Source organism: Rousettus aegyptiacus, unplaced genomic scaffold (assembly GCF_014176215.1).
Source record: "Rousettus aegyptiacus isolate mRouAeg1 unplaced genomic scaffold, mRouAeg1.p scaffold_m13_p_15, whole genome shotgun sequence".
Taxonomy (NCBI): domain Eukaryota; kingdom Metazoa; phylum Chordata; class Mammalia; order Chiroptera; family Pteropodidae; genus Rousettus; species Rousettus aegyptiacus.
Window position 1 is genome coordinate 28513657 of NW_023416290.1, and position 22152 is coordinate 28535808.

Here is a 22152-nt window from a genome sequence, read left to right on the forward strand (position 1 = left end):
AGCCACACTCAGGCTCGAGTAGGCAGCACAGGCATCTGTGTGCTCAGGCAGAGAAGGCACATCCCATCCTTGCCACCAAACAGGTTCTAAGTCTCCTCCTTGGCTTTCTCATCTCATCACTCTGGCACCCAGAAGTGAGGGGTAAAGAAATGAGATGGTATGTCTGTAAATGAGAAGCAGCTAGTGTTACCAGAACAGAACACATGAAGCTGAGAGTAGAAAGAAGTGGTGGAGAAGATGGTATATGTCAAATTAGAATTGGGACTTTATCCTTGAGGAGCAGAGAGAGATGTTAAATACCAGACTGACAAGGTCAGATTAACATTTTAAAAAGATAACTATGGGAGCAGCCATGTGAGGGATGGATTTGAGATGATCCATACTCATGGAGGCCAGTTAGGAAAGGTGGCAATACTTCTTAAACACTTATCGAATGGAAGAACAAATGAGAAAAGGAGCAGCCTACCATTGATCAGTCTGCCTAACTTTCCCAACAGAAAAAACACTGAACCAAATCTTCCAGGAAAAAAATTAGAAATGAAAGATAGTAAAATAGCAAATGGTAATCAGCAGAGCTTAATCAAGGATAAGTCTTGTCAAACCATAACACAGGGATGTGCCTGAAAGCCAAGTCAAGAAATCCATCAACACCTCTTGGGATGGCCTCAGGTCCCCTCTGGGAGACATATTCAACAAATAAGCTGGGAAAATACGCTCATGCTGCAATTTCTCTTCTGCACATAACTTCTTGAAAGGTCAAATCCAGTGATTTAGATTCAACCTGAAGGCAGAGATAAAAGTGCTGAGGGAGAGGAATTGCAACATGGGCTATTTAACATTTCATCAATGATTAGTGTTGAGAAAAAAGTGTGTCCTTTAGCTTTCCAGATAACACTTGGGCTGGTTAAAAATAGATCATGTACTAAGAATTCAAAGGACCATCTATAACAAAGACATGACAAAATTTGCATTTTTAATATTTAAAGCTAAAACGAAACACTGAATTTTAAGAAAGTGAGTCTCAGGAGAGTTATTGATGAGCTGGCAGGCCTCAAAGAAATAGCTTTCCTGCTCCTGAAACAGACCTGGCCTCGAGAGTGTCACAGTCTACCACACAACAGGCCAGAATTTTGAGTGGCGGTCAATATTGAATAGGGCAGCATTTCTAAACTTGTTTAATCCTAAGCATCGCTTGGGGCACATGAAATAATAGAAAATACTATATTGGTCTTTGTCCCCAGTTCCTGGCACAGAGCTCTTAAAACTCTTGTGATATCCTAAGTGATAAGAGTACAAGGAGCATCTTTTGTTCTAATATTTGGTCTTTAACCCCAGTTCCTGATACTGAACCCTTAAATCCTTAAATCCTAATAGGACTGCCTTTTGTTCTAACAAGGCAACACTTAGTGGGCTCCTAGATGACTTCGTGATGGGAACTAGTCACCAGAAAGACCAAGCCATAATTAGAAGCTTGAAACTTTCAGCCCCACTCTACCATCCCCTCCAGGGAAGGGAAGAGAAGCTAGAGATTGAATTAATGATAAATCTTGTCTAAGCAATGAAGCTTCCATAAAACTTCCACAAGTAGGGGGTTCAGAGAGCTTCCAGGTTGGTGAGCACATCCATGTGTTGGGAGAGTGATATATCCTAGCTTCATGGAGACAGAAGCTCCTGCACTTAAGACCATTCCAGACCTCAACCTGTGTATATCTCTTATCTGACTGTTCACCTATAACCTTTATCATATCCTTTAATGTATAATAAGCTAATAAATGTTTGTATTTCTCTAAGTTCTATGAGCTGTTCTAGCAAATAATCGAACCTGAAGAAGGAGACATGAGAACCCCTGGTTTATAGCCAGTCAGTCAGAAGTATAGGTGACAGCCTCAGATTTGCAACTGGATTCTGAAGTAGGGGCAGAGTTGTGGAACTGAGCCCCTAACCTGTGGTATCTGTGCTGTCTCCAGGTAGATAGTGTCAGAATTGAATAGCATTGGAGTATATCAGGCTGGTTTAGGAAAATTGCTTGTTGTGTGGAAAACCTACACATCTGGTATTAGAAGAAAGGTGTGGAAGCAGTATGAGAATAAAGGGGAAAAAAAAGGGTTTCCTCTCTTTCTCAGAACTGTTGTTAAAATTACTGATTTCCCAAGAACAAGGCCAAATAAACAACCTAACACTTCATCTTTAAAAAAAAACTAGAAAAGGAAGAACAAATGTAGCCTAGAGTCAGAAGGAAAGAAATAATCAAAATTAAAGAAGAAATAAATAAAATTGAAAACAAAACAAACAACAACAACAACAAACAATAGAAAAAATGAATGCAACAAAGAACTGGTTCTTTGGGAAGTTTAATAAAATTCACAAACCCCTGGCTAAATTCACTAAAGAGAAGAGAAAGGACACGAATAAACAAAATCAGGGATGAAAGAGTGAAAATTACAACTGATGTTACAAAAATTACAAAGGATCGTACAAGAATACTATAAAAAAGTATGTAACACCAAATTTGATCACCTAGAAGAAATGGACAAGTATTTAGAAAACTGCAATCTTCCTAGACTGAATCAAAAAGATCTGGAAAATCTAAATAGATTGATTCAATTTCTAAACATAAATTGAAACAATCATCAAAAACCTACCAAAAAGTAAAAGTCTAGGACCACATGGCTTCACCAGTGAATTATAGCAAACATTCAAAGAAGATTTAATACCTATTCTCTTCAAACTCTTCCAAAAAAATTGAAGAGGAGGCAATACTTCCCAACTCATTATATGAGGCCAATATTACTCTAATACCAAAACCTGGTAAAGATAACACAAAAAAAGGAAACTACAGGCTGATATCTCTCATGAACACAGATGCAAAAATCCTAAATAAAATACTAGTAAATCGAATACAGCAACATATTAAAAAGATTATACACCACGATAGAGTGGGCTTCATCCCAGAAGCACGGGGATGGTTCAACACACACAAATCAATTAATGTGATACATCACATAAACAAATTAAAAAATAAGATTCATTTGATCATATCAATAGATGCAGAAAAAGCATTCAACAAGATACAGCAACTATTTATAATAAAAACACCTAACAAAATCAGTAAAAAAGGAAAGTTCCTTAACATAATAAAACCTATATATGACAAACCCTCAGCTAACATTATATTTAATGGTGAAAAACTAAAAACCTTCCCTCCAAGATCAGAAACAAGACAAGGCTGTCCACTATTGCCACTGTTATTTAATATAACATTGGAGGTCCTAGTAAGTGCAATCAGGCAAGAGAAAGGTATAAAAGGCATTTAAATAGGAAACTAAGAAGTCAAACTGTCACTATTTGCAGATGACATGATTCTCTATATAGAAAACCCTAAAGACTATCCAAGAACACTACTAGAAACTATAAGCAAATACAGTAAAGTCTCTGGATACAAAATTAACATTCAAAAATCTTTAGCATTCCTTTAATAATGAAGTGTCAGAAAAAGTAGTGGAAAAAAATAATTCCTTTTGCAATTGCATCAAAAAGAATAAAATACCTAGGAATAAATCTAATAAAACTTGTGAAGGACCTGTATAATGAAAACTACAAGACCCTATTAAAAGAAATCGAAGAGATACAAAGAAATGGAAAAATATTCTGTGGTCTTGAATTGGAAGAATCAACATAGTTAAAATGACCATATTACCTAAAGCATTATACAGATTGAATGAAATCCCCATCAATCCATCAATCCCATTGTCATTTTTGAAAGAAATAGAACAAAAAAATTATCAGATTTGTATGGAAGCATAAAAAACCTTGAATTGCCAAAGTCATCCTGAGAAAAAAGAACAAGGCTGGAGGCATCACTCTGCCCAACTTCAAATTATACTACAAAGCGACAGTAATCAAAACAGCATGGTATTGGCAGAAAAACAGACACATGGACCAGTGGAACAGAATTGAGAGTCCAGAAGTAACCTATATTTATATGGGCAAATAATTTTCGACAAAAAAGCCAAAAATATACAGTGGAGAAAGGAAAATCTCTTCAACAAGTGGTGCTGGGAAAACTGGAAAGCCACCTACAAAAGAATGAAACTAGACTGTTATCTATCACCAACACACCAAAATTAACTCAAAATGGATTAAGGACCTGAATATAAGACTGGAATCAATAAAATCCATAGGGAAAAAAAAACATAGGAACTAAACTCAAGGACCTTGGACTTAAAGGGGATTTTATGGATTTGACCTCAAAAGCAAGGAAATTAAAAGCTAAAATAAATGAATAAGACTGCATCAAACTAAAATGCTTCTGCTCAGCTTAAAAAATCATCGACAAGGTAAAGAGACAATCATGTGAATGGAAAATATTTTTGCACGCAATGCCTCCAATAAGGGCTTAATATTCAAAATATACAAAGAACTCATATGAGTCAATAACAAAAAAACAAATGATCCAATCAAAAAATGGGCAGAGAACCTGAATAGACTCTTCTCCCTAGAGGTTATACAAATGGCCAACAAATATATGAAAAGATACCCAACATTGCTAGCTATTAGGGAAATGCAAATCAAAACCACAATGAGATACCATCTCACACCTGTTAGAATAGCTATAAGCAATAGGACAAGTAATAACAAATGCTGGAGAGGATGCAGAGAAAAAGGAACCCTCATAGACTGCTGGTGGGGCTACAAATTGGTACAGCCACTATGGAAAACAGTATAGAGTTTCCTCAAAAAACTAAGAATTGATCTACCATATGATCCAGCAATCACCCCAAAGACTTGAAAACTCATATCAAAAAGATATTTGCACACTGATATTCATAGCATCATTATTCTCAATGGCCAGGACATGGAAGCAACTAAAGTGTCCATCCTATGATAGATGATTGCCTAAAGAAGCTATGGTACATATATACAATGCAATATTACTCATCCATAAGAAGAGATGAAATACTGCCATTTGCAACAAACTGGAACCTCAAGATAATCATGATAATGAAATAAGCCAGACTGAAAAAGTTGAAAATCACATGGTATCAGTTATATGTGGAATATAAACCTAAAAGCAACAAATGAACAGGACAAACAGAGACTCAGGGATATGGACAATGGACTAGTGGTTAGCAGAAGGTAGAGGTTGGGGGAGGAGGGAAGTGGTAGACAGGATAAAGGTGGTCAAATATAGGGGAGTTGAGGGATGGTGAAGTGGGTAAAGGGGATCAAATATACGATAGCTGAAAGAAACTGGACTCTGGGTGGTAAATTCACAATAGAATATGTAGATGTCAAATTATAATATATACTTGAAAATTATATAATTATATTAACCAATGTTACTGCAATAAACTTTAAAAAATAAATAAAAGGCAAAAAAAATTTAAATAAATAAATAAATAAATAAATAAACAGCAAAGTGAATAAATAAGTAGATAATAAGAAATTACTGATTTCCAGGGCTTCCCGGAAGAGGCTGTGTCAGCAGTCCCCATTTGACTCTTGTATTAGACAAGCCAGTGTTCTGTGGCAAGAAGGGAAAGCACATCTCTCTACCAGAAGTTCCTGGCTTCTGCCTTAGTTCTAATTAATCAGGATTAAGATAATACTGAACATTTAAGTTTATCATCTGTTGGATGCTATGTTAAGAGTGATATACATATTTTCACATTTACTCTTTCAACATCCTCATGAAGAATTTGCTATTATTTCACTCATTTTTATAGATCAGAAATCTGAGGCCTGAGAGGTTACATCATTTGGTCAAGATTATAGAGCTAGCCAAGGACATCACCAGGCCTCTACAGAAATAATTTCCTGAGAGAAGCCAGAGCCTGGAGTCAAGTTCTCAGCTCTGCCATCACTGGGGTACCTGATTATATCTTGCTGTGGGCCTGAACCTCATCCATAGAGTGGGACCTATTCCTTGTTCCTCAGAATCAGTGTGAAAGCAAAGGAGAGCATCTGCAGAAGTGCTTCATAAAGTGAAATGGGCTACCTTTGTGAGGTATGGGCTTCTCGGTGAATTTTACCTACCATTAACACATTTGTAATTTGGATGAACAGTTGCTGACAAAATTGTGACAGAATGGAAAAGTCAGTAGTAATGGCACTTTTTCCAAATGTCAGACTGACACAAAATGCTAATGATTTGAGTTGGTCCACACACAAACCTCACTGCTAAAACCCAGTGAAGCCTTCTGTCAGAAGCAGAGTAGATGGTAGATAATGGGATCAGGATTATGACACTGTTCTAAGGCTTGCTTCACCACTAGCACTCTTCTTCTGGTGCTTCCATTGCCTGTGAAATTATTTTATTTTGTCTTCAAAAGCCTGTACTTCAGCTTTCCTTTATTGTGGTTCAAAACTTTCCTCCAGAGTCTTTAGGTTTTTTTTTTTTCTTTTTTGTAGCCTTCAGCATACTATACTGCAAACCTTCAACATTCAACTATGCTTGCAGTCTCTTTTGCTGTGATTCTGACTTCTTTTAATTCTCAATATGTTGGATGATAGAGTGCTGCTTCCTACTGAGTCATCTAGTAAATTGCTTACATGCTCTAAAGCATGGATGAGGCAGCCACAGAGAAAAGGATCAAAATTTAGGTGTACACAGTGGGGGATAAGAATAGATTAAGAGAGGGATGGGAAGATCCTGGTCAAATAAGCAGGTACTATGGTAATCAAGAATTTGGCTGCAGTCTGCCCAGTCCTTACAGAGGAAGAGACAAAGTAAGAACCAGTAGGCTTGGCAATACCATAAAAGATAAAAACAAGGGGTGGGTGGGGAGGAAGGGATGAAAGGATAGACTTGTCTATTAAACCTTGAAAGAATATCTACTAATTTCTTGTCATTTTAAAAAAGATGTCTATGGCTGGCACATTAGAATAGAGTCTACAGTCTAAATGGCTCCTAGGGTTCATCCAAACTCCACACATTTTCAAAAGAACAAGTAAAACCCTGAGCACACTCCCACTCAGATTTAGCAAATAAAAATATAGACCACCTAGTTAAATTTGAATTTCAGGTAAACAACAAATAATTATTTAATATAAATATGTCCTAAATATTGCATGGGGCATTTACTAAAAAATTGTTTATCCCGTATTTTATATATTTTATATGGCAATCTTACCCCCCTTCTGAAAGCTTACTTGGTCAGTTAGTTACAGACCCAGAACTAGATTCCAGGCCTTTTGTGTTTTAGGACAGGAGTGACTGAGAGTACTCCAGGAGTCCATCACCCCACCTGAGAGGCCACCACTAATACATCACCTCTGCCTATAGGTCCTTGCATGGCCATAAGTAAATTAATCAATAGAAAAAACAAATTCCATTAAAAGGCTATTTACCTTTTTAATCATGACATATCCAGCATTGGTTTGGGGATCTGTCTCAATCCCTAGTCGCCCTTCATTGTCTCCCTGTATAATACGATACAGGATTTTAGAACTCCCAGTAAATGGCTCATCATCATCAGTGGCCTGGATGGTTAAGATGACAGACCCAACGACTGCATCTTCAGAGAGAGTTAGGTTTCCATACTAAAAAGGAAACAGGGAAAGGAAATGATGAGAATGTGCATTGTCATTCAGCATAATTGCCAAAGAGCTAACTTGTCTCTTTGGTTTCAGAATGGACACAAGTCAGAGTTTGCATCAATACTCACCAAGCCTGTTCTTCCTATTGATGAGTATTTTGCAGTTGATTTTGACATCAGTCGCACTCATAGACTGATATCCACTGTACCAACAAATACAACATCTCAGAGAGCTACTAGGTGTTTTAGAATTCTAAAACAGACTCTCCCTCCCACATCTAATAATTATTATTGTAATTATTATGCTAGCGATGATATAAATAAGCACTAAATATTGAGTATGTACAATGTGGCAGGTACTTTACATACATTATTTTAATAAATCCATAGTCAATCAAGAAGTAGTAGTTGGGAACCTGAACTTTATAGCCAAATGCCCTGGGTATGAATTCTAGGCTTGTCACTTATTAGCTGAGTGACTTAAAGCAAGTTACCTAATGTCTTTAAGTCTCAGTTTCTTCATCTGTCTAATGGTGGTAATAAAAATAGAACTACTCATGTTTTCTGCGAGGATAGAGAGATAATGCATGTAAAGCTTCTGAGTGCCTGGTACATAGTATGTACTCAATAAAGATAAACAAGCCCTACTGAGTAGCTATATTATCCTCTCGATTTAACAGAGGAACAAAGAACTGGAGAGGTAAAACCTACTCAAGATCACATAGAATTGGGATTCAAACCCATGTTTGTCCAACTTCAAAGCCTGCGCTCTTAATCACTGGCCTAGACTGTATCCCATCCCCCACTCTCCCCACTGAAAATCTCCCAGATCATCTCTCTGGAAATCACAATCTTAAAGATGAAAATAGCCAGAGTCCAGGAGAGGACCACAGCAGTGAGAGCGGCAGACTCACTTTCTAGAGCCCAGTTTGCATTTCCAAGCTCTGAGACTCCCAAAGCAGGATTCTCATGCTTATCTAAAACCACTGTCTAGATGTAATGAAAGGAAATCTCAAGACAAAGATGGGATCATGGAGGCCACGAAGAAAACGGTTCTGCATCATGCTTGCTTAGCCTCAGTGCCTGTTACGCAAGTTACATTCAGTCACTCATACCTCTTACCACCCCAAGCCCTCTCATAAATCAACTTCTCTTCTTTGTCATAGCCTTGTCCTTATTTTGATTTGTGAACATCATCACAGAACTCTGCCTCATAACTGACTTCTAACATGACATAACGATTGAGTCAAATGGGCTTCTCTCTGCTCCAGAATAAATAAATGGAGACACCCCTTCTAAGAAGTAGTAATAAAACTGCCCCAAGTTTAAAGCCTTTATCAACAATAAGTAAACATTTTTCCTGATGTCCTCAACTGATCTTTTTCCCTTGCTTTTTCTGCCCAATGTTTTTAATTTTGCAAATGTCTTGAGCACATTTTACTTTGGCTTAAGCCAGAGATTAGATTTTTTCTTCTCTTACCCAATTATTGCAAAATGAATTTAAATTGCCAATATTCCAAATATTAAACTTTTACTAAAAATGCTTATTTGAGACCTACCAGTAATCTATTTATTGTCCTATTACACACAAAATATATAATGACAAACTGCAAGTATCCACTAAATTCCTTTCAATTTGACAGATTGTGGTTGCAGTTTTTAAGCAGCCCTTGGAATAAATGAGCAGTTGGCAGTTTATAAACAGATGTTCCCTGATACTACAACAGTGAATGTTATTGTTCCTTGAAGATTTCCACTGAAGAAGGTGTCTGCGTTTGTTACCAGTGCATTGACTAAGGCTACCTGTGAAGTCTGGCATCTTTCCTTACTGTCTGTGTCTTTATTCCAGAAGTCAGGGTCAAGTAATATGAACAAAGTAAAGAAAAAACAACGATGACAACTACTCACATCTGATTTTTCAAAGACGGGGATCTGATCATTTATATCAATAACGTTGACTTGCACATGACAGAGGGTCTTGAAATCTGAAAGTCAAAGTCACATCACAAAAATTTTCACTGAAAAATTATGCATTAAAATTAGATACCTGCAAGAAAATATCGGCCAGTGAAGTGACAGCCATAGTTACAATTTTGCCATTGATATGCAATTTATGTGGAAACGGCGTCCTCTGTTCCCTATGGGGAGGCTGAAAGAAGTCCTGAATGCAGTTCCCATGGGCTTCTGACAGCCCACCACCTTTCCCTTCTGGAGTAAGATCTGTTTCTGAGGAAGACTGCTCCTTTTCTGTGAAGCAGCCTCTTTTTTCTAACTAGAGAAGCTTAAATAGCCTTCTAAGTTTCTAGCTACGGAAACTTAAATAGCCTTTAAAGCCCAGTGCAAAAACTGTCATTTCAGAAAGGTTTCCCTGAGCATCCCAGTCAGCTTTTTTTCTTCTCAGAACATCCCAGCATCTCCTCTGTTTCCTATCAAGGGAAAGCTTGGGGTACCTATTCCCTCCCCTCCAAGTGAGGGAGAAAGTGGTACAATTAGTCCCCTTCAAAGGGCTTTATTGCCCAGTCTGCTGGAGGCAAAAGAGGGGAAGAGGTGGCTCATGGAACTCTGGGGAAATGACACAGTCTTTAAGGGGTGGGTTTGACAATCCAAAGACCTACTCAGAGACAGCAAATTCAACTTGGTTTTAAGATGAGCATGGGATGTAGGTGGGAATGGAGAGCTCAGGGAAATATCCAGAACAAGAAACAACATGACAGGTTCTTTGTTAGGGTCACTATTATTCTAATAATCACAATGTACTATGTATAAAGATTAAGAATCTGGCTTCTATGAGGTGATATCTCACTGATGTTTTAATTTGCATTTCTCTGGTGATTAGTGACACTGAGCATCTTCTCATATACCTATTGGCCATCTGTGTGCCCTCTTTGGAGAAATATCTATTCAGGTCCTCTGCCTATTTTTCAATTGTATTGTTTTGTTTCATTTTGTTTTGGTGTTGAGTTGTATGAATTCTTTATAAATTTTGGATATTAACCCCTTATCAGACATATAATTGACACATATCTTCTCCATTCAGTAGGTTTTCTTTTCATTCTGTTATGGTTTCTTTTGCTGTGCAAAAGCTTTTTATTTGATGTAGTCCCATTTGTTTACTTTTTTCTTTTGTCTCCCTTGCCTAAAGAGATATATCAGAAAAAATATTAAGAGCAACATCAGCCAGTTTACTGCCTATGTTTATTTCTATGAGTTCACAGTTTCAGTTACTACATTTAAGCCTTTAATTCATTTTGAGTTTATTCTCATATGTGGTGTAACAATGTGGTCCAGTTTCTTTTCTTTTTTTCTTTTTTCTTTTTTTTTTTTTTTTTGCATATATCTGTCCAGTTTTCCCAACACCCTTTATTGAATAGACTTTCTTTATCCCATTGTAATACTTGCCTCCTTTTTCCTTGATTAATTGACCATATAGGTGTGGGCTTATTTCTTGGCTCTATTCTTTTAGAATGACTATCATCAATAAATCAACAAATGACAGGTGTTGGCAAGGATGTGGAGAAAAGTGAACCCTTGTACACTGTTGGTGAGATTGTAAATTGGTGTAGCCGCTATGGAAAACCATTTGGAGGTTCCTCCAAAATTAAAAATAGAACTACCTTATGACCCAGCAATCCCTCTTCTGGGTATTTATTCAAAGAAATCCAAAACACTAATTCGAAAAGATAGATGCACCTCTTCATTCACTGCAGTATTATTTATAATAGCCAAGATATGGAAGCAGCCTAAGTGCCCCTTAATGGATGATTGGATAAAGAAGAGGTGAATATATATATAGTTCTTGGCCATAAAACACAATGAAATCTTACCATTAACAACAACATGGATGGACCTAAGTGAAATAAATCAGACAGAGAAAGACAAATACCATATGATCTCACTTGTATGTAGAATCTAAAAAACAAAATAAATAAAACAGAAACAGACTCATAAATACAGGAAACAGACTGATAGATTGGAGGGGGGCACCTGGGGAATGAATGAAAAAGGTAAAGGGATTAAGAAGTACAAATTGGTAGTTACAAAATAGTCATTGGTATGTAAAGCATAGGGAATATAGTCAATAATATTTTAATAACTATGTATAGTACCAGGTGAGTACTAGACTAATTTTGGGAGGATCACTTTGTAAATCATATATAAATGTCTAACCACTATGCTATATACCTGAAACTAATATAATATTAAAGGTCAAGTGTAATTGAAAAATTAAAATTAAAAAAAGAACTGAGGTTCTCAAAATAATACAAATTGTTAGTATTCTCTAGGTACCAGGCACTGTATTGAGTGTTTTACCTGTATTATTTCACCTTCATACTAACTTGATGAAGTAGGTACTGTTATCATTGTTATTTAGTTCACAAATGAGGAAGCCAAGGGATAGGGAAGTTAGGTAACCTGACCAAGGTCACACAACTAACTAGTCATGGAGCATAACTCAAATCTTTGTGCTCCCTTTCTCCTCTCCATCCACTCCCCACCCTCTACCCTACATTGTGTCTAGGAGGCCTACCTTATAAACTTCATCACTGAGCACTCTGGTCCCTCTGGGTAATAGGTGAGTTCTGCCAGTGGTAGCACTGGCAGGAGATGTGAGGAAGAGAAGGAGGGGAGAGGTCTGGTATAGTTCCACACTGCTAGCAACCTTGTCTATAGCCACAGGCACGGGACTTGCTACTTCAGATAATGCTCCCTTCCCTCAACCTTTCACATCTTATAGTAGGAAGGGCTATTCATTGTGTTTCATACCTCTTGTTAGTTTCCCTTCACCTTGCCCACAACCCTCACAAATAATTCCTTCTTAAAACTTTGTTACTCCTTTTGAGGAGGGCCATCTATTTCCTTCTGGGGCCCTAAAGACTATACTCAGGCAGTCTTACACCGTAGTTTGTGCTCATTGCCCTGGAAATGAGGCCAGGCATGTAACCTAATAATAATCAAAGTATAAATAAGTGCATGTTGATCAAAGCTAAGGCCAGTCTCCCAAAATTTGTAGACAACAAGAATGGCAGAAGATTGGTAGTAGGAGCAGAGGGTGGTGTCCTAGGATCTGCACACTGGCTCCCTTCTCTGTACAAACTTCCTCTGGGCCATCAGGGGCCTCCTGGTTAATAAGCTCTCCATGATTTTATGTAAAACTATATTAATTACAACCTAGTCTAATTTTCTATAATGCACACTTTAATGTTTAATTATATCAACACACATGCGCCCATATATATTTACATATAAATATATTTTATGTTCTGGCTCATATTTTTTATGGATGTATCTGTATACATAAACAATTTGTAATATGATTTCCGCTTTAGGCTTTTACAGTCTTAAATTGCTTCATCTTCCCATGCATTTGAAAATGGAATTTTTTTCTCCTCTGTAAATGCTATACTATTTTGTAACTTATCATATTCATCCTTCAAAACTCAGCTCAATGTCATCTCTTCTAAAAAGCCCTGCCTATTCTATCCCTCCACTGAGTCACTCATTTCCTTCACGGGAAACCTGTACATGCATCTTGCATTTTATTTACTCACGTGTCTACCTCCTCTATCATAAGTGCTCCCTGAGGACAGACATTGGATTTTATTCATAGGCTCACTCTCAGTACCTTGAATGGTGCCTCAAACAAGGTAAATGCTCAAGAACTGTTTGCTGAAAGAATGGAAGGCTAATGGTATGAGATTGTTAATTCATCATGGTTTATTATACTTATCACTTTTGCTGTGCCTTTTTATCATAACACTAGACAAATGTTAGACCCTCAATATTAGTCAAATTACTAACTCTCAAAATTTCCGTGCTGGGGGCCTATTAAACCCCAGTTCGCTCCAGTATTTCAACATCTGTGTAAAGGTAAAGAATATGAAAATTATGCCCCTTTCTTCTCCATACTTATATAATTTGTGCCATACCTATATAATTTGTTCCTCCCAAGTGTTATACACTTACTAAACTGTTTGTTACGCACTTACTGAACTATTTGTTGACCTAAGGTGCAGTTTTCGTTAACCTAGTTCTTAACCTAGGAATATATGTGCCTTTAAAATAAGTCTGTCTCTGAATACACGTGTCTGTGCACATTTGTCTGAGAATGTATGCATTTGTTTGAGAATGCATAGTTTTCATCAGATTTTCAAAGGATCTTTTGATACAACAAAAGTCAAGAATCACTTGCTTTGAAATTATATAATGAGTAGGGAAGAATGTCTCCTAATATTGTCAAATGGCCAACTAGAAGCTAATAGGAAAAGACAGAACTTCTCAAAGATGCATTTTCCCCCCATTTTCATGGAGTAGAATCCTTTGAGTCAAACAAGAATTGGAAAATATGATTTTCTTGTTCATGATCATGGCGACCATGACAACATGCCTTGCTGACCTCCAACAACAGAAGGACCTTAATTGATGATGACTCCACTGCTGCACTCTGAAATCCATCACCACGTATGCACTGAAGCCTTGCTTCTCATGGCTGCTCCCAGCCAGTGACTGAGGAAGGCAGGCATGCAAAGGCAGGCTCATTCTTAAATATTATAGACTCCTTCCCAGTTTAATTTTGGAGTCCTTAATGACCTTGCCAAACTTTTTGCTCAGTGGTCTATGATACTCCCACCAGCCTTTTTTCCCCTTTGTCTCCTTCACTCAGGGTCAGGCTTGTATTAACTCTGATGATTCTCCCAGTCTTCTCTGTATCTCTCCCATCTTTTATCATAGGCATTTCCCCTAATAAAAAATCCTTGTACTTTTAATCCCCTCTTAGCATCTGCTTCATGGAGGACTAGGACTAAAGCAATAATGTTGCTTAGTTGTAACTTGGACCAGCTGCCTTTGTGCTGCATGTATGTTTCACCTGAGAAGCAAGAACTCTTAAACAGCATCCTTCTGTAATATACCCAGGCATTACGGCAGCTTAACAAATCACAACTAAAATGAAAACAAGTATTTTCACTCTTTAAAGCAAATGTGGTACTAACCTTTGTCAGACACCTCTACTGTCAAATGGTACTGAGGAGTGTCTTGCTTCTTCAGGGACTGCATGGCTAACTGGAACACCCCTGTGTAGGCTTGGACCAGGAAGAGTCCTTCTTTGGGAGACTTGGGGGCTTGATCCACAATTCTGTATTCTAAAAAACTATTGATAGTGTTTGCTTCATCTGTGTCATTGGCAATAAGAGTCCCAATATTGCTCCCTATGGAAAAGAAAAGAAGGAAATCTATCCATTACGGTCTCCTTTTAATCTAATATAAAATGGTTTCGCTGAATGAGCAGGTTCCTAGAAACCGCTATAAATTAAATAGCTGACTGAATTTATTAGATTTACTTTGATTCTTCTAACCCTCTCCATGGTGTAGTGTGTTGAGTAGTATATTAGTTTTATAGGGTCAACATAGGGTACTTTAACAACAAAAATTTATTTTCTCACAGTTTCTGAAAGCTAAAGGTCTGAGATCATGGTGTCAGCAGGGGTGGTTTCTTCTGAGATCTCTCCCTTTGGCTTGGAGATAGCTGTCATCTCCATATGTCTTCACATGGTTATTCCTCTGTACATGCCTGTGTCCAAATTTTCTCTTCTTAGAAGAACCCTATATTGGTGATGGATTCAGGATGTTGGATTAAGATTGAGTTTCTTCTATATATGTAGGCTAACAAAAGTATAAAACAATGCTCCTTTTCTTTGCCTGAGGGTGAGGGGTGGTCTTACTGTTTAGCTCAATGAAATACTAAATTACTCCTTAATATGTCTATGTTCTCTTGTTTGGTATCTTCTATTAGCCAGAATCTTGTGTGACTCATGTCCCCAAGTCTTAGCAATACCAACATCAATTCATTTGGATTAAGACACATACTAATGACATCATCTTACCTTTATTTCTTTAAAGACCCTATCTCTAAATAATAGTCACCCTTTGAGGTATTTGAGTTAGGACTTCACCATACGAATTTAGAGAGAACATAATTCAATCTATAACAAATAGTGTCTCCCCAAAATTTAAGTTCACTCAAAAGCCCAGATATATTATTTGGAAATAGGGTCTTTGTAAATGTAATTAGTTAATGATCTTGAGATAAAATCATCCTAAATCTAGTGATTGGTGTTCTTATAAAAAGAGAAGACACAGAGACACACCCAGAGGATTAGGACATAGGTATAATGGTGCAGAAACTAGAGTTAGGCTGCCACAAGCAGCCAAGGAATGCCAAGAGGGACTGAAAGCCAGAAGAGGCAAGGAAGAATTCTTCTTTAGCTGGCACCTTGATTTGATTTCAGACTTCTAGCCTCCAAATCTGTGAGTATAAACTTCTGTTATTTAAAGACACCAACTTTGTAGTAATTTGTTACTGCCACCCTCAGACACTAATATACAAGGCAGATGGTATAACTGAAGAAGCTAACCGTGGGTCACTTCTAAGCAACTTTATGGAACAATTGCAGAAACTGACACTACCCTTAAAGGTAACATGGGACAAAAAACAGGCATGCATCCTATCCTCTCTTCCTCACTGCACTTTATGGCCCTAAGTATTTTATTCCTGTGAGTCTTTCAGTCCAGGGAGTTTCAGAAGTCAGAGGCTATGAGTCAGTGCTTCACCTAGCTCTGGGCGAGGTCTGATTGGTACTGTTGCTCTGCGAAGTGGGAATAGTGGGTTTCTCTTCATAAACCAAGAACCCCACTGTGGGACTAAAACTTGAAGACACCTAGGTTTAACAACCCCTCTCCTATATCAATTGGCATCCACTGACTTATCTAGAAATTTGAAGAGTTTTAACTGTGAGTAGTAGAAGGAAATACTTTCATTATGTCTATAATGGAACTGGACCCATGTAGACATGACTCATTACGTTGATGAAGGGAATCATCGTGAGCAATAGAGCAGAGGAAAATATGTACCTAGTAGAGTAGCAGCTGCTATTTCTGAATCCATCACAACCAAGTCACCTTTGTGATGTGTATCTGCCCTTGTAAGAAAAGTATCTATGTACTGGGATGAAAGAACGTTTTACTGAATTCTGTGATTCTTTGGTGTCAGCAGCCATATTTTGGACCTTTCCCCTCAGCAAGTGAGTATGACACAGAAGACCCTATTCTCTCACTCCACAGGAAACTTCCAGCTGTCAGAGTCACCATGAAGCTGTTGACATAAGTGACCATGGAAATTCCATTAAGGGATGTTACTCGCTGTAAATATGGAACTTTGTGGATGAGGCAGAAGTGAAAAGAGTGCCAAAGGCCAGGAACAAGTGGCAGCCCAAAATGACTTGGAGGTGTCATGTATATAGCACCTCTTGAGGCACTCAGAAATAAATACTTTATGAAAAACTAAATTTCCTGGATAAACACATAGGACTTGGTAGGAAAAGGGATTCCAAAATTAATGTTGGCATTGCTAAGACTTGGAAAAATGAGTCTCATGAGATTTTGGCTAATAGAAGACACCAAACAGGAGAATATAGACACATTAAGGAATAATTTAGTATTCCATTGAGCTAAACAGTGAGCCCCCCAAAGGACAGGGGCTTTGTTTTGTACCTTTGTTAGCCTACATATATAGAATAGATTCAATCTGCGTTAATTTATAAGGATTCCTGGTCCACTAAGTCCATTCAAGACTTTGAAATATTCTTACAAAATAAATTCTCACTTTTAGAGAGGCAAATAGCATAGACAGCTTATTTTACCAGAACAATTTATTCTACCAATAATGATTTTCTCACCAGTCTCAAAAAACTAATATGGCAGGCAGCCTCTAAAATGGCTCCCAACAACCCCTTGCCCTTATATTGATCCCTGATGTAATCTCCTCTTTTTGAGTGTGTGCTGGGTCTACTGACTCACTTCTAATAAATAAAATATGAAAAACGTGGTGGAATGTCACTTCCAAGATTAGGTAATAAAAAGACTGACTTCCATCCACTCAACATTTTCTTAGTGCACTCTCTCTCCTTCTCTCTCTGAATTCTCCCTCTGAATCAAAGGCACCCAGATGAGCTGCAGCCAGATTCCTGATTCACAGAAACTGTGAGATAATAAATATTTGTTATTTTAAACTGCTAAATTTTGGGGCAATTTGTTATGCAGCAATACACAACTTATACTAAATTTTAGGCTATATGCAGAGACTTGAGGTTTTATCTAGAAAGGTCTTCAGAAGTCTTTTGTCTTCATTCGGCATCTTAGATCATCCTAGATTTCAAAAAAAAGTCATGCTACAAGTGTTTCTTGGCTATTGTCACACATTCCATTGCTGTTAGAAAATTCCTTCTTATAATTAACTAAAATTCTTCAAGTTATCATTTAACACTCTCTATTGTAGCAAGAATTAGCATAAATGAAAATGAGAAGACCTAAGCAAAACACACTGACAACAGGTAGCCTACATATGACTCCTGACAGCAAGAAGAAAGAAATAAGCATTGAGCAAGCAAGCCACACAAGCAATGCTTATCAAGCTTCCAAGACACTACCCACTGTGTTAAAAGTATGCAGCAAGAAGAATAGAAAGACCAAAAGAAAATGATGAGAAGGTCTACAGGAATGTGAGGATCTTCCCAGAGGGCAGCAAAGCCCTGGGAATGGTAGTCATATAAGACTGCTAACCTTGTAAAGCTTCTAAAACTCATATGAAACAACAGATAAAACATTTCAAGAAATTCCAACCTGCTCAGCCAATGGGCTCAACACCAATGGACGATAGATAAGAGTTTTCCCAAATCCAGAAAAGTCATAAAACTCCCAGAAATCATAATGTTCTTATGGTAGGAGTTCTTATATGAATATAAAGCTATGATGAGAAATGGTAGAGGAAACATAGCAAGTCAGTAACAAAAGGACAAAAATAGATAGGACTTGAACTTCATCTACCAGCCTACTGAACTATATATTATCAGCTTTCTAGAGAGAAAGCATCAAGGGTCAAAAGTCAATTTCCATTTGTCATGCTTACTTATTATAGGGTATCTGACATTGGATGTAAATGATGATTTAAATTATTTAGCAAATTTGATGAAATTTTATCTGTTACCGAGTTTGTTAGAGAGAAAATAAGAATCTATGAAAAAACCTTGCAAATGAGATAACCTTATATATATACAAGATACAGGTGTAAATGGAAAAGAATGGTAGTAGTAGTAGTAACAGTAGTAACAGTAATAGTAGTGACAGTAATAGTGGTAGTAGTGGTGATGGTAGTTATAGAAAGCTTCAATTTAAGAACACTAAACAGATATTGACTGAACCCAGATATTGTATTTAGGTGAGTCTCAAGATGCATTGAACCTCTATGCTGTGCTAGGCATGGGCAATTGATCCCCAATCAGGTTTACCTGCCCACATTTTACACGACAGAAAGGAGAAAGGGATTACAGAGTTAGTATAGGAAGGACAGTTACACAGCTAGGAACAGCTCTCATTTCTTACCTATTTTTTCATTCTCCTGGACTTCAAATACAGTCACTGTAGATGGACATGTAGGTGGATTATCATTAATGTCTTTAACTTTCACATGAATTTTCAGTGGGAATGCAAGTGGTATTCCAAGATCATCCTTTGAAACCACATGAAAAACATACTACAACAGGAAGATAAGAATTAAAACATGACTCTTTCATCACTGTCTTGGAAAGGTAGAGAAGCGACTATTTCAATTATATTTCATTTACCTTTTACTTTGACTTTACTTAGAACTAGAAGTGGAGAAAAAAATAAAATGGGTCAGATTCGTGAGGATATTATCATATCTTTGAGAGCAATAATATACTGGGGTTTAGAACACAATTCGGGGTTTTTTTGTTGTTTTTAGGTAAAATATTTTCTTCTCTCAGCTACTTATGGGCACAGGACTGAGTTTTGTTTCCTGTGAAACTCTCCCCAGTTTTACTCACTGAATCCTTTTCTTCTCGGTCCAAGGGCTGAGTCACATAAATATCTCCTTTCTGGTCAATTGAAAATGGGAATCTTGGCAGCTTTTCCTTTTCAATTAAGGAATAATGTGCACCTGGCTCATTCCACCGCACCTACAGGGTCCAAAGTCAATTGTGAGGAAAGATACATCTGGACCGAGAAAACTGGAAAGGAAATAAACAATTTTCTGGTTCTTAGTTTCAATTTTCTGGTTCTTAGTTTCAAAAAAATTCTTGTTTGTATGTCTGTGGTTTCTTATAACTACTAAATTACATTGTTTATTTTCAACCTAAAATAAGCCTTTTTTATTTCTTTTTACTATTATGTTGCTCAAGAAAAAGCAACATAGGGGTATTTTTCGTCTCTAAAGCAATTTTTTTGTGAACCCTCTAAAGAGTTTGTAGATTACTCTTTTGGAAGTCTCACTGTGAAGGATGCATATATCATTAATCCAAAAAACAAAATGTACTTCGTAGCTAGCATTATCTGAGTCATAAGCCATAATATACGAAGAGCTTCATGATATATTAAGAGTAAAGAAAAAACTTTAAACTCTTCTCCATGCTGTTATTTAAGTAAGACAAATGATACATAATTAAACCACATTCCCCCCACCCCTAAATATTTAGTCTTAAACACTTTAGGGATAAAAATAATTTCCAACTCTTAGGATTGTGTTGTAAACAACTTGGCAAAATACATAATGTCAATAGTAAAAACAATCTATTTGCTACAGACAGAGCTTGGTCTCTCTGATATTCTAATACAAATAATAACCCTTATTGAGGGTTTACCACATGACAGAGAAAATTCTAAATTTTTATGTATTATCTCTTTAAATACTCAGAAGCCCTCTGAGGTTAAGGCTATTTTTATTTCTATTCTTTAAATGAGTAAACTAGGGCACAAAAAGATTAAGTGATTTGCCCAAGCTCCTATAGCTCAGACAAGCTTTGGAAGAGTATCAAGGGAGCATCATTGTGCCTTACTAGTTATTCAAGCATCATCCTCTGTCCAAGCCAAAGACCATATTCCTGGGTCTAAGTGAGTACCTCTTCTACCCTAAAAATTCAGTGTGAGTTCTCTCTCTTGAACTGTCTCCCACCACATTTCTTCCTGGATTTCAAGATACCTAAAACACTTTCCCTGGGCTTGGGTATTAGTGTGGCATCCCATAATTTCTTTTCTTTGACACCCCTGAGAGCAAACAAGTATATGTGTTCTTTTTAGCATTCATAAATCCTTATGGAGATAACCTAAATAATAAATAGAAAGACTTTAGTAAGGAACTCAAATCTGTAATTCTCATGGTAGTGAGTTCTGACACATCTTCTTAGCTGGCAAAGCAGAATACTTCTTGCTTTCATTTTTTTTTTGACAGTGAAGTTCATTAATTTGACATTCAATAAATAAAACTCTTTAAAGAAGTACAATAGATATGATGAGACAGGCCGTTCCAGGGCCCTTAAACAACAACGGTGTTACTTTAAAACAGTCTTAGGGAAACCACAGATTGGATTCAGAAATATTAATACCTGTCATCCTCTTTCATAGATACTACTGCTCAGTTAATCTCCACAATAACCCAGGGAGTTGTTATTATCCCCATTTACTGATGAGAAGTTGGGGCTTACAGTAGTTAAATGACTTATGCATGATTAACTATTGAAGTAATGGAGAAAAGACACGGTTTTGGTCATCTGCTTCCAAATCCAGTGCTCTCTTACTAACCCACAGATTTCATGTCAAGGAACTGTCTGATCTTCCAGAAAAGATTAGATCTCAGCAGAGTCCAGGCTGAATTTCCAGAAGCTAAGGTAGGAGTAGACTCAGGATGAGAGCACCAGCCATGAAGGTAGGAATGGGGAGCATGTGAATGGAGAGGAGGGCACACAGAGGAGATGCAGTTAGGGGAGATTGGTCTCCAAGGATAAAAGTTGCCTACTCAACTCTTACTTTTGGCCAGTTTTGTCTGTCCTTTATGCTATGATGGGATGAGTCTACTGGATAGAGATTTTTTTTCCCACAGAATAAGAAGCAGCCTTTCAAACTTCAAATCATATACATGTACATGATGTGTGCATCATATACAACCCAGTCTAGTGCGGCCGTATCACAGACTACTAATAGGGAATAACAAATATTAGTGGTATTCACTTGGAAGGTGAAGGTGAATAAAGTTCTCTTTTAAAGCTCAGATATATATATCAGAATCCAATTTGGTGAAGTCCAGAGTATACCCATAATGGTAAACTCCAGACACTTGGGGCCAGAGACTTTGTTTATTTAGTTTGTTTTATAATTACTCTATGTAAAAATATACCTAATAAGTCTGTCAGTGAAGAACATGAGAGTAAGCTTCTCAAAGTGAGACCATTTATCTAGTAGGCTCTAGGCATTCCTTGGGCACTACCTGAGTGATTTTGATGGGATGAGGATCAGTTGAGTTTTCTATAATCTCCACAGGTTCTGGTGCTTTCCAAATATTCTCCTTCACTGTAATATCCACAGATGTGCTGTCACTGAAGGAATTCTCATTCTGGCCTCCCATATCCTTCACTGAGACCACCAGATTATAGAAAGTATTCTTAATTGGATCCAATTCCTGTGATCCTATGGAAAGTAGGAGAAAATAGGAAAGGAAATGTCTCTGAAGGTGACAGATCTAAGTTTCTTTATCTGACTCAGTCAGTCCTGT

At 37.2% G+C, this 22152-nt stretch overlaps 1 protein-coding gene across 1 annotated transcript in view; it reads right to left on the bottom strand.

The window, feature by feature from the left end:
* The window catches only part of CDH17 (cadherin 17), a 50900-nt gene that overhangs the window by 15513 nt on the left and 13235 nt on the right, over window positions 1–22152 (bottom strand). The window contains exons 6-11 of the mRNA XM_016129509.2: window positions 21868–22067; window positions 19436–19567; window positions 18972–19122; window positions 14528–14743; window positions 9447–9523; window positions 7351–7542 (exon numbers count right to left, since the gene is read on the bottom strand). Coding sequence (XP_015984995.2) covers window positions 7351–7542; window positions 9447–9523; window positions 14528–14743; window positions 18972–19122; window positions 19436–19567; window positions 21868–22067 — 968 coding nt within the window. The remainder of the gene's footprint in view (window positions 1–7350; window positions 7543–9446; window positions 9524–14527; window positions 14744–18971; window positions 19123–19435; window positions 19568–21867; window positions 22068–22152) is intronic.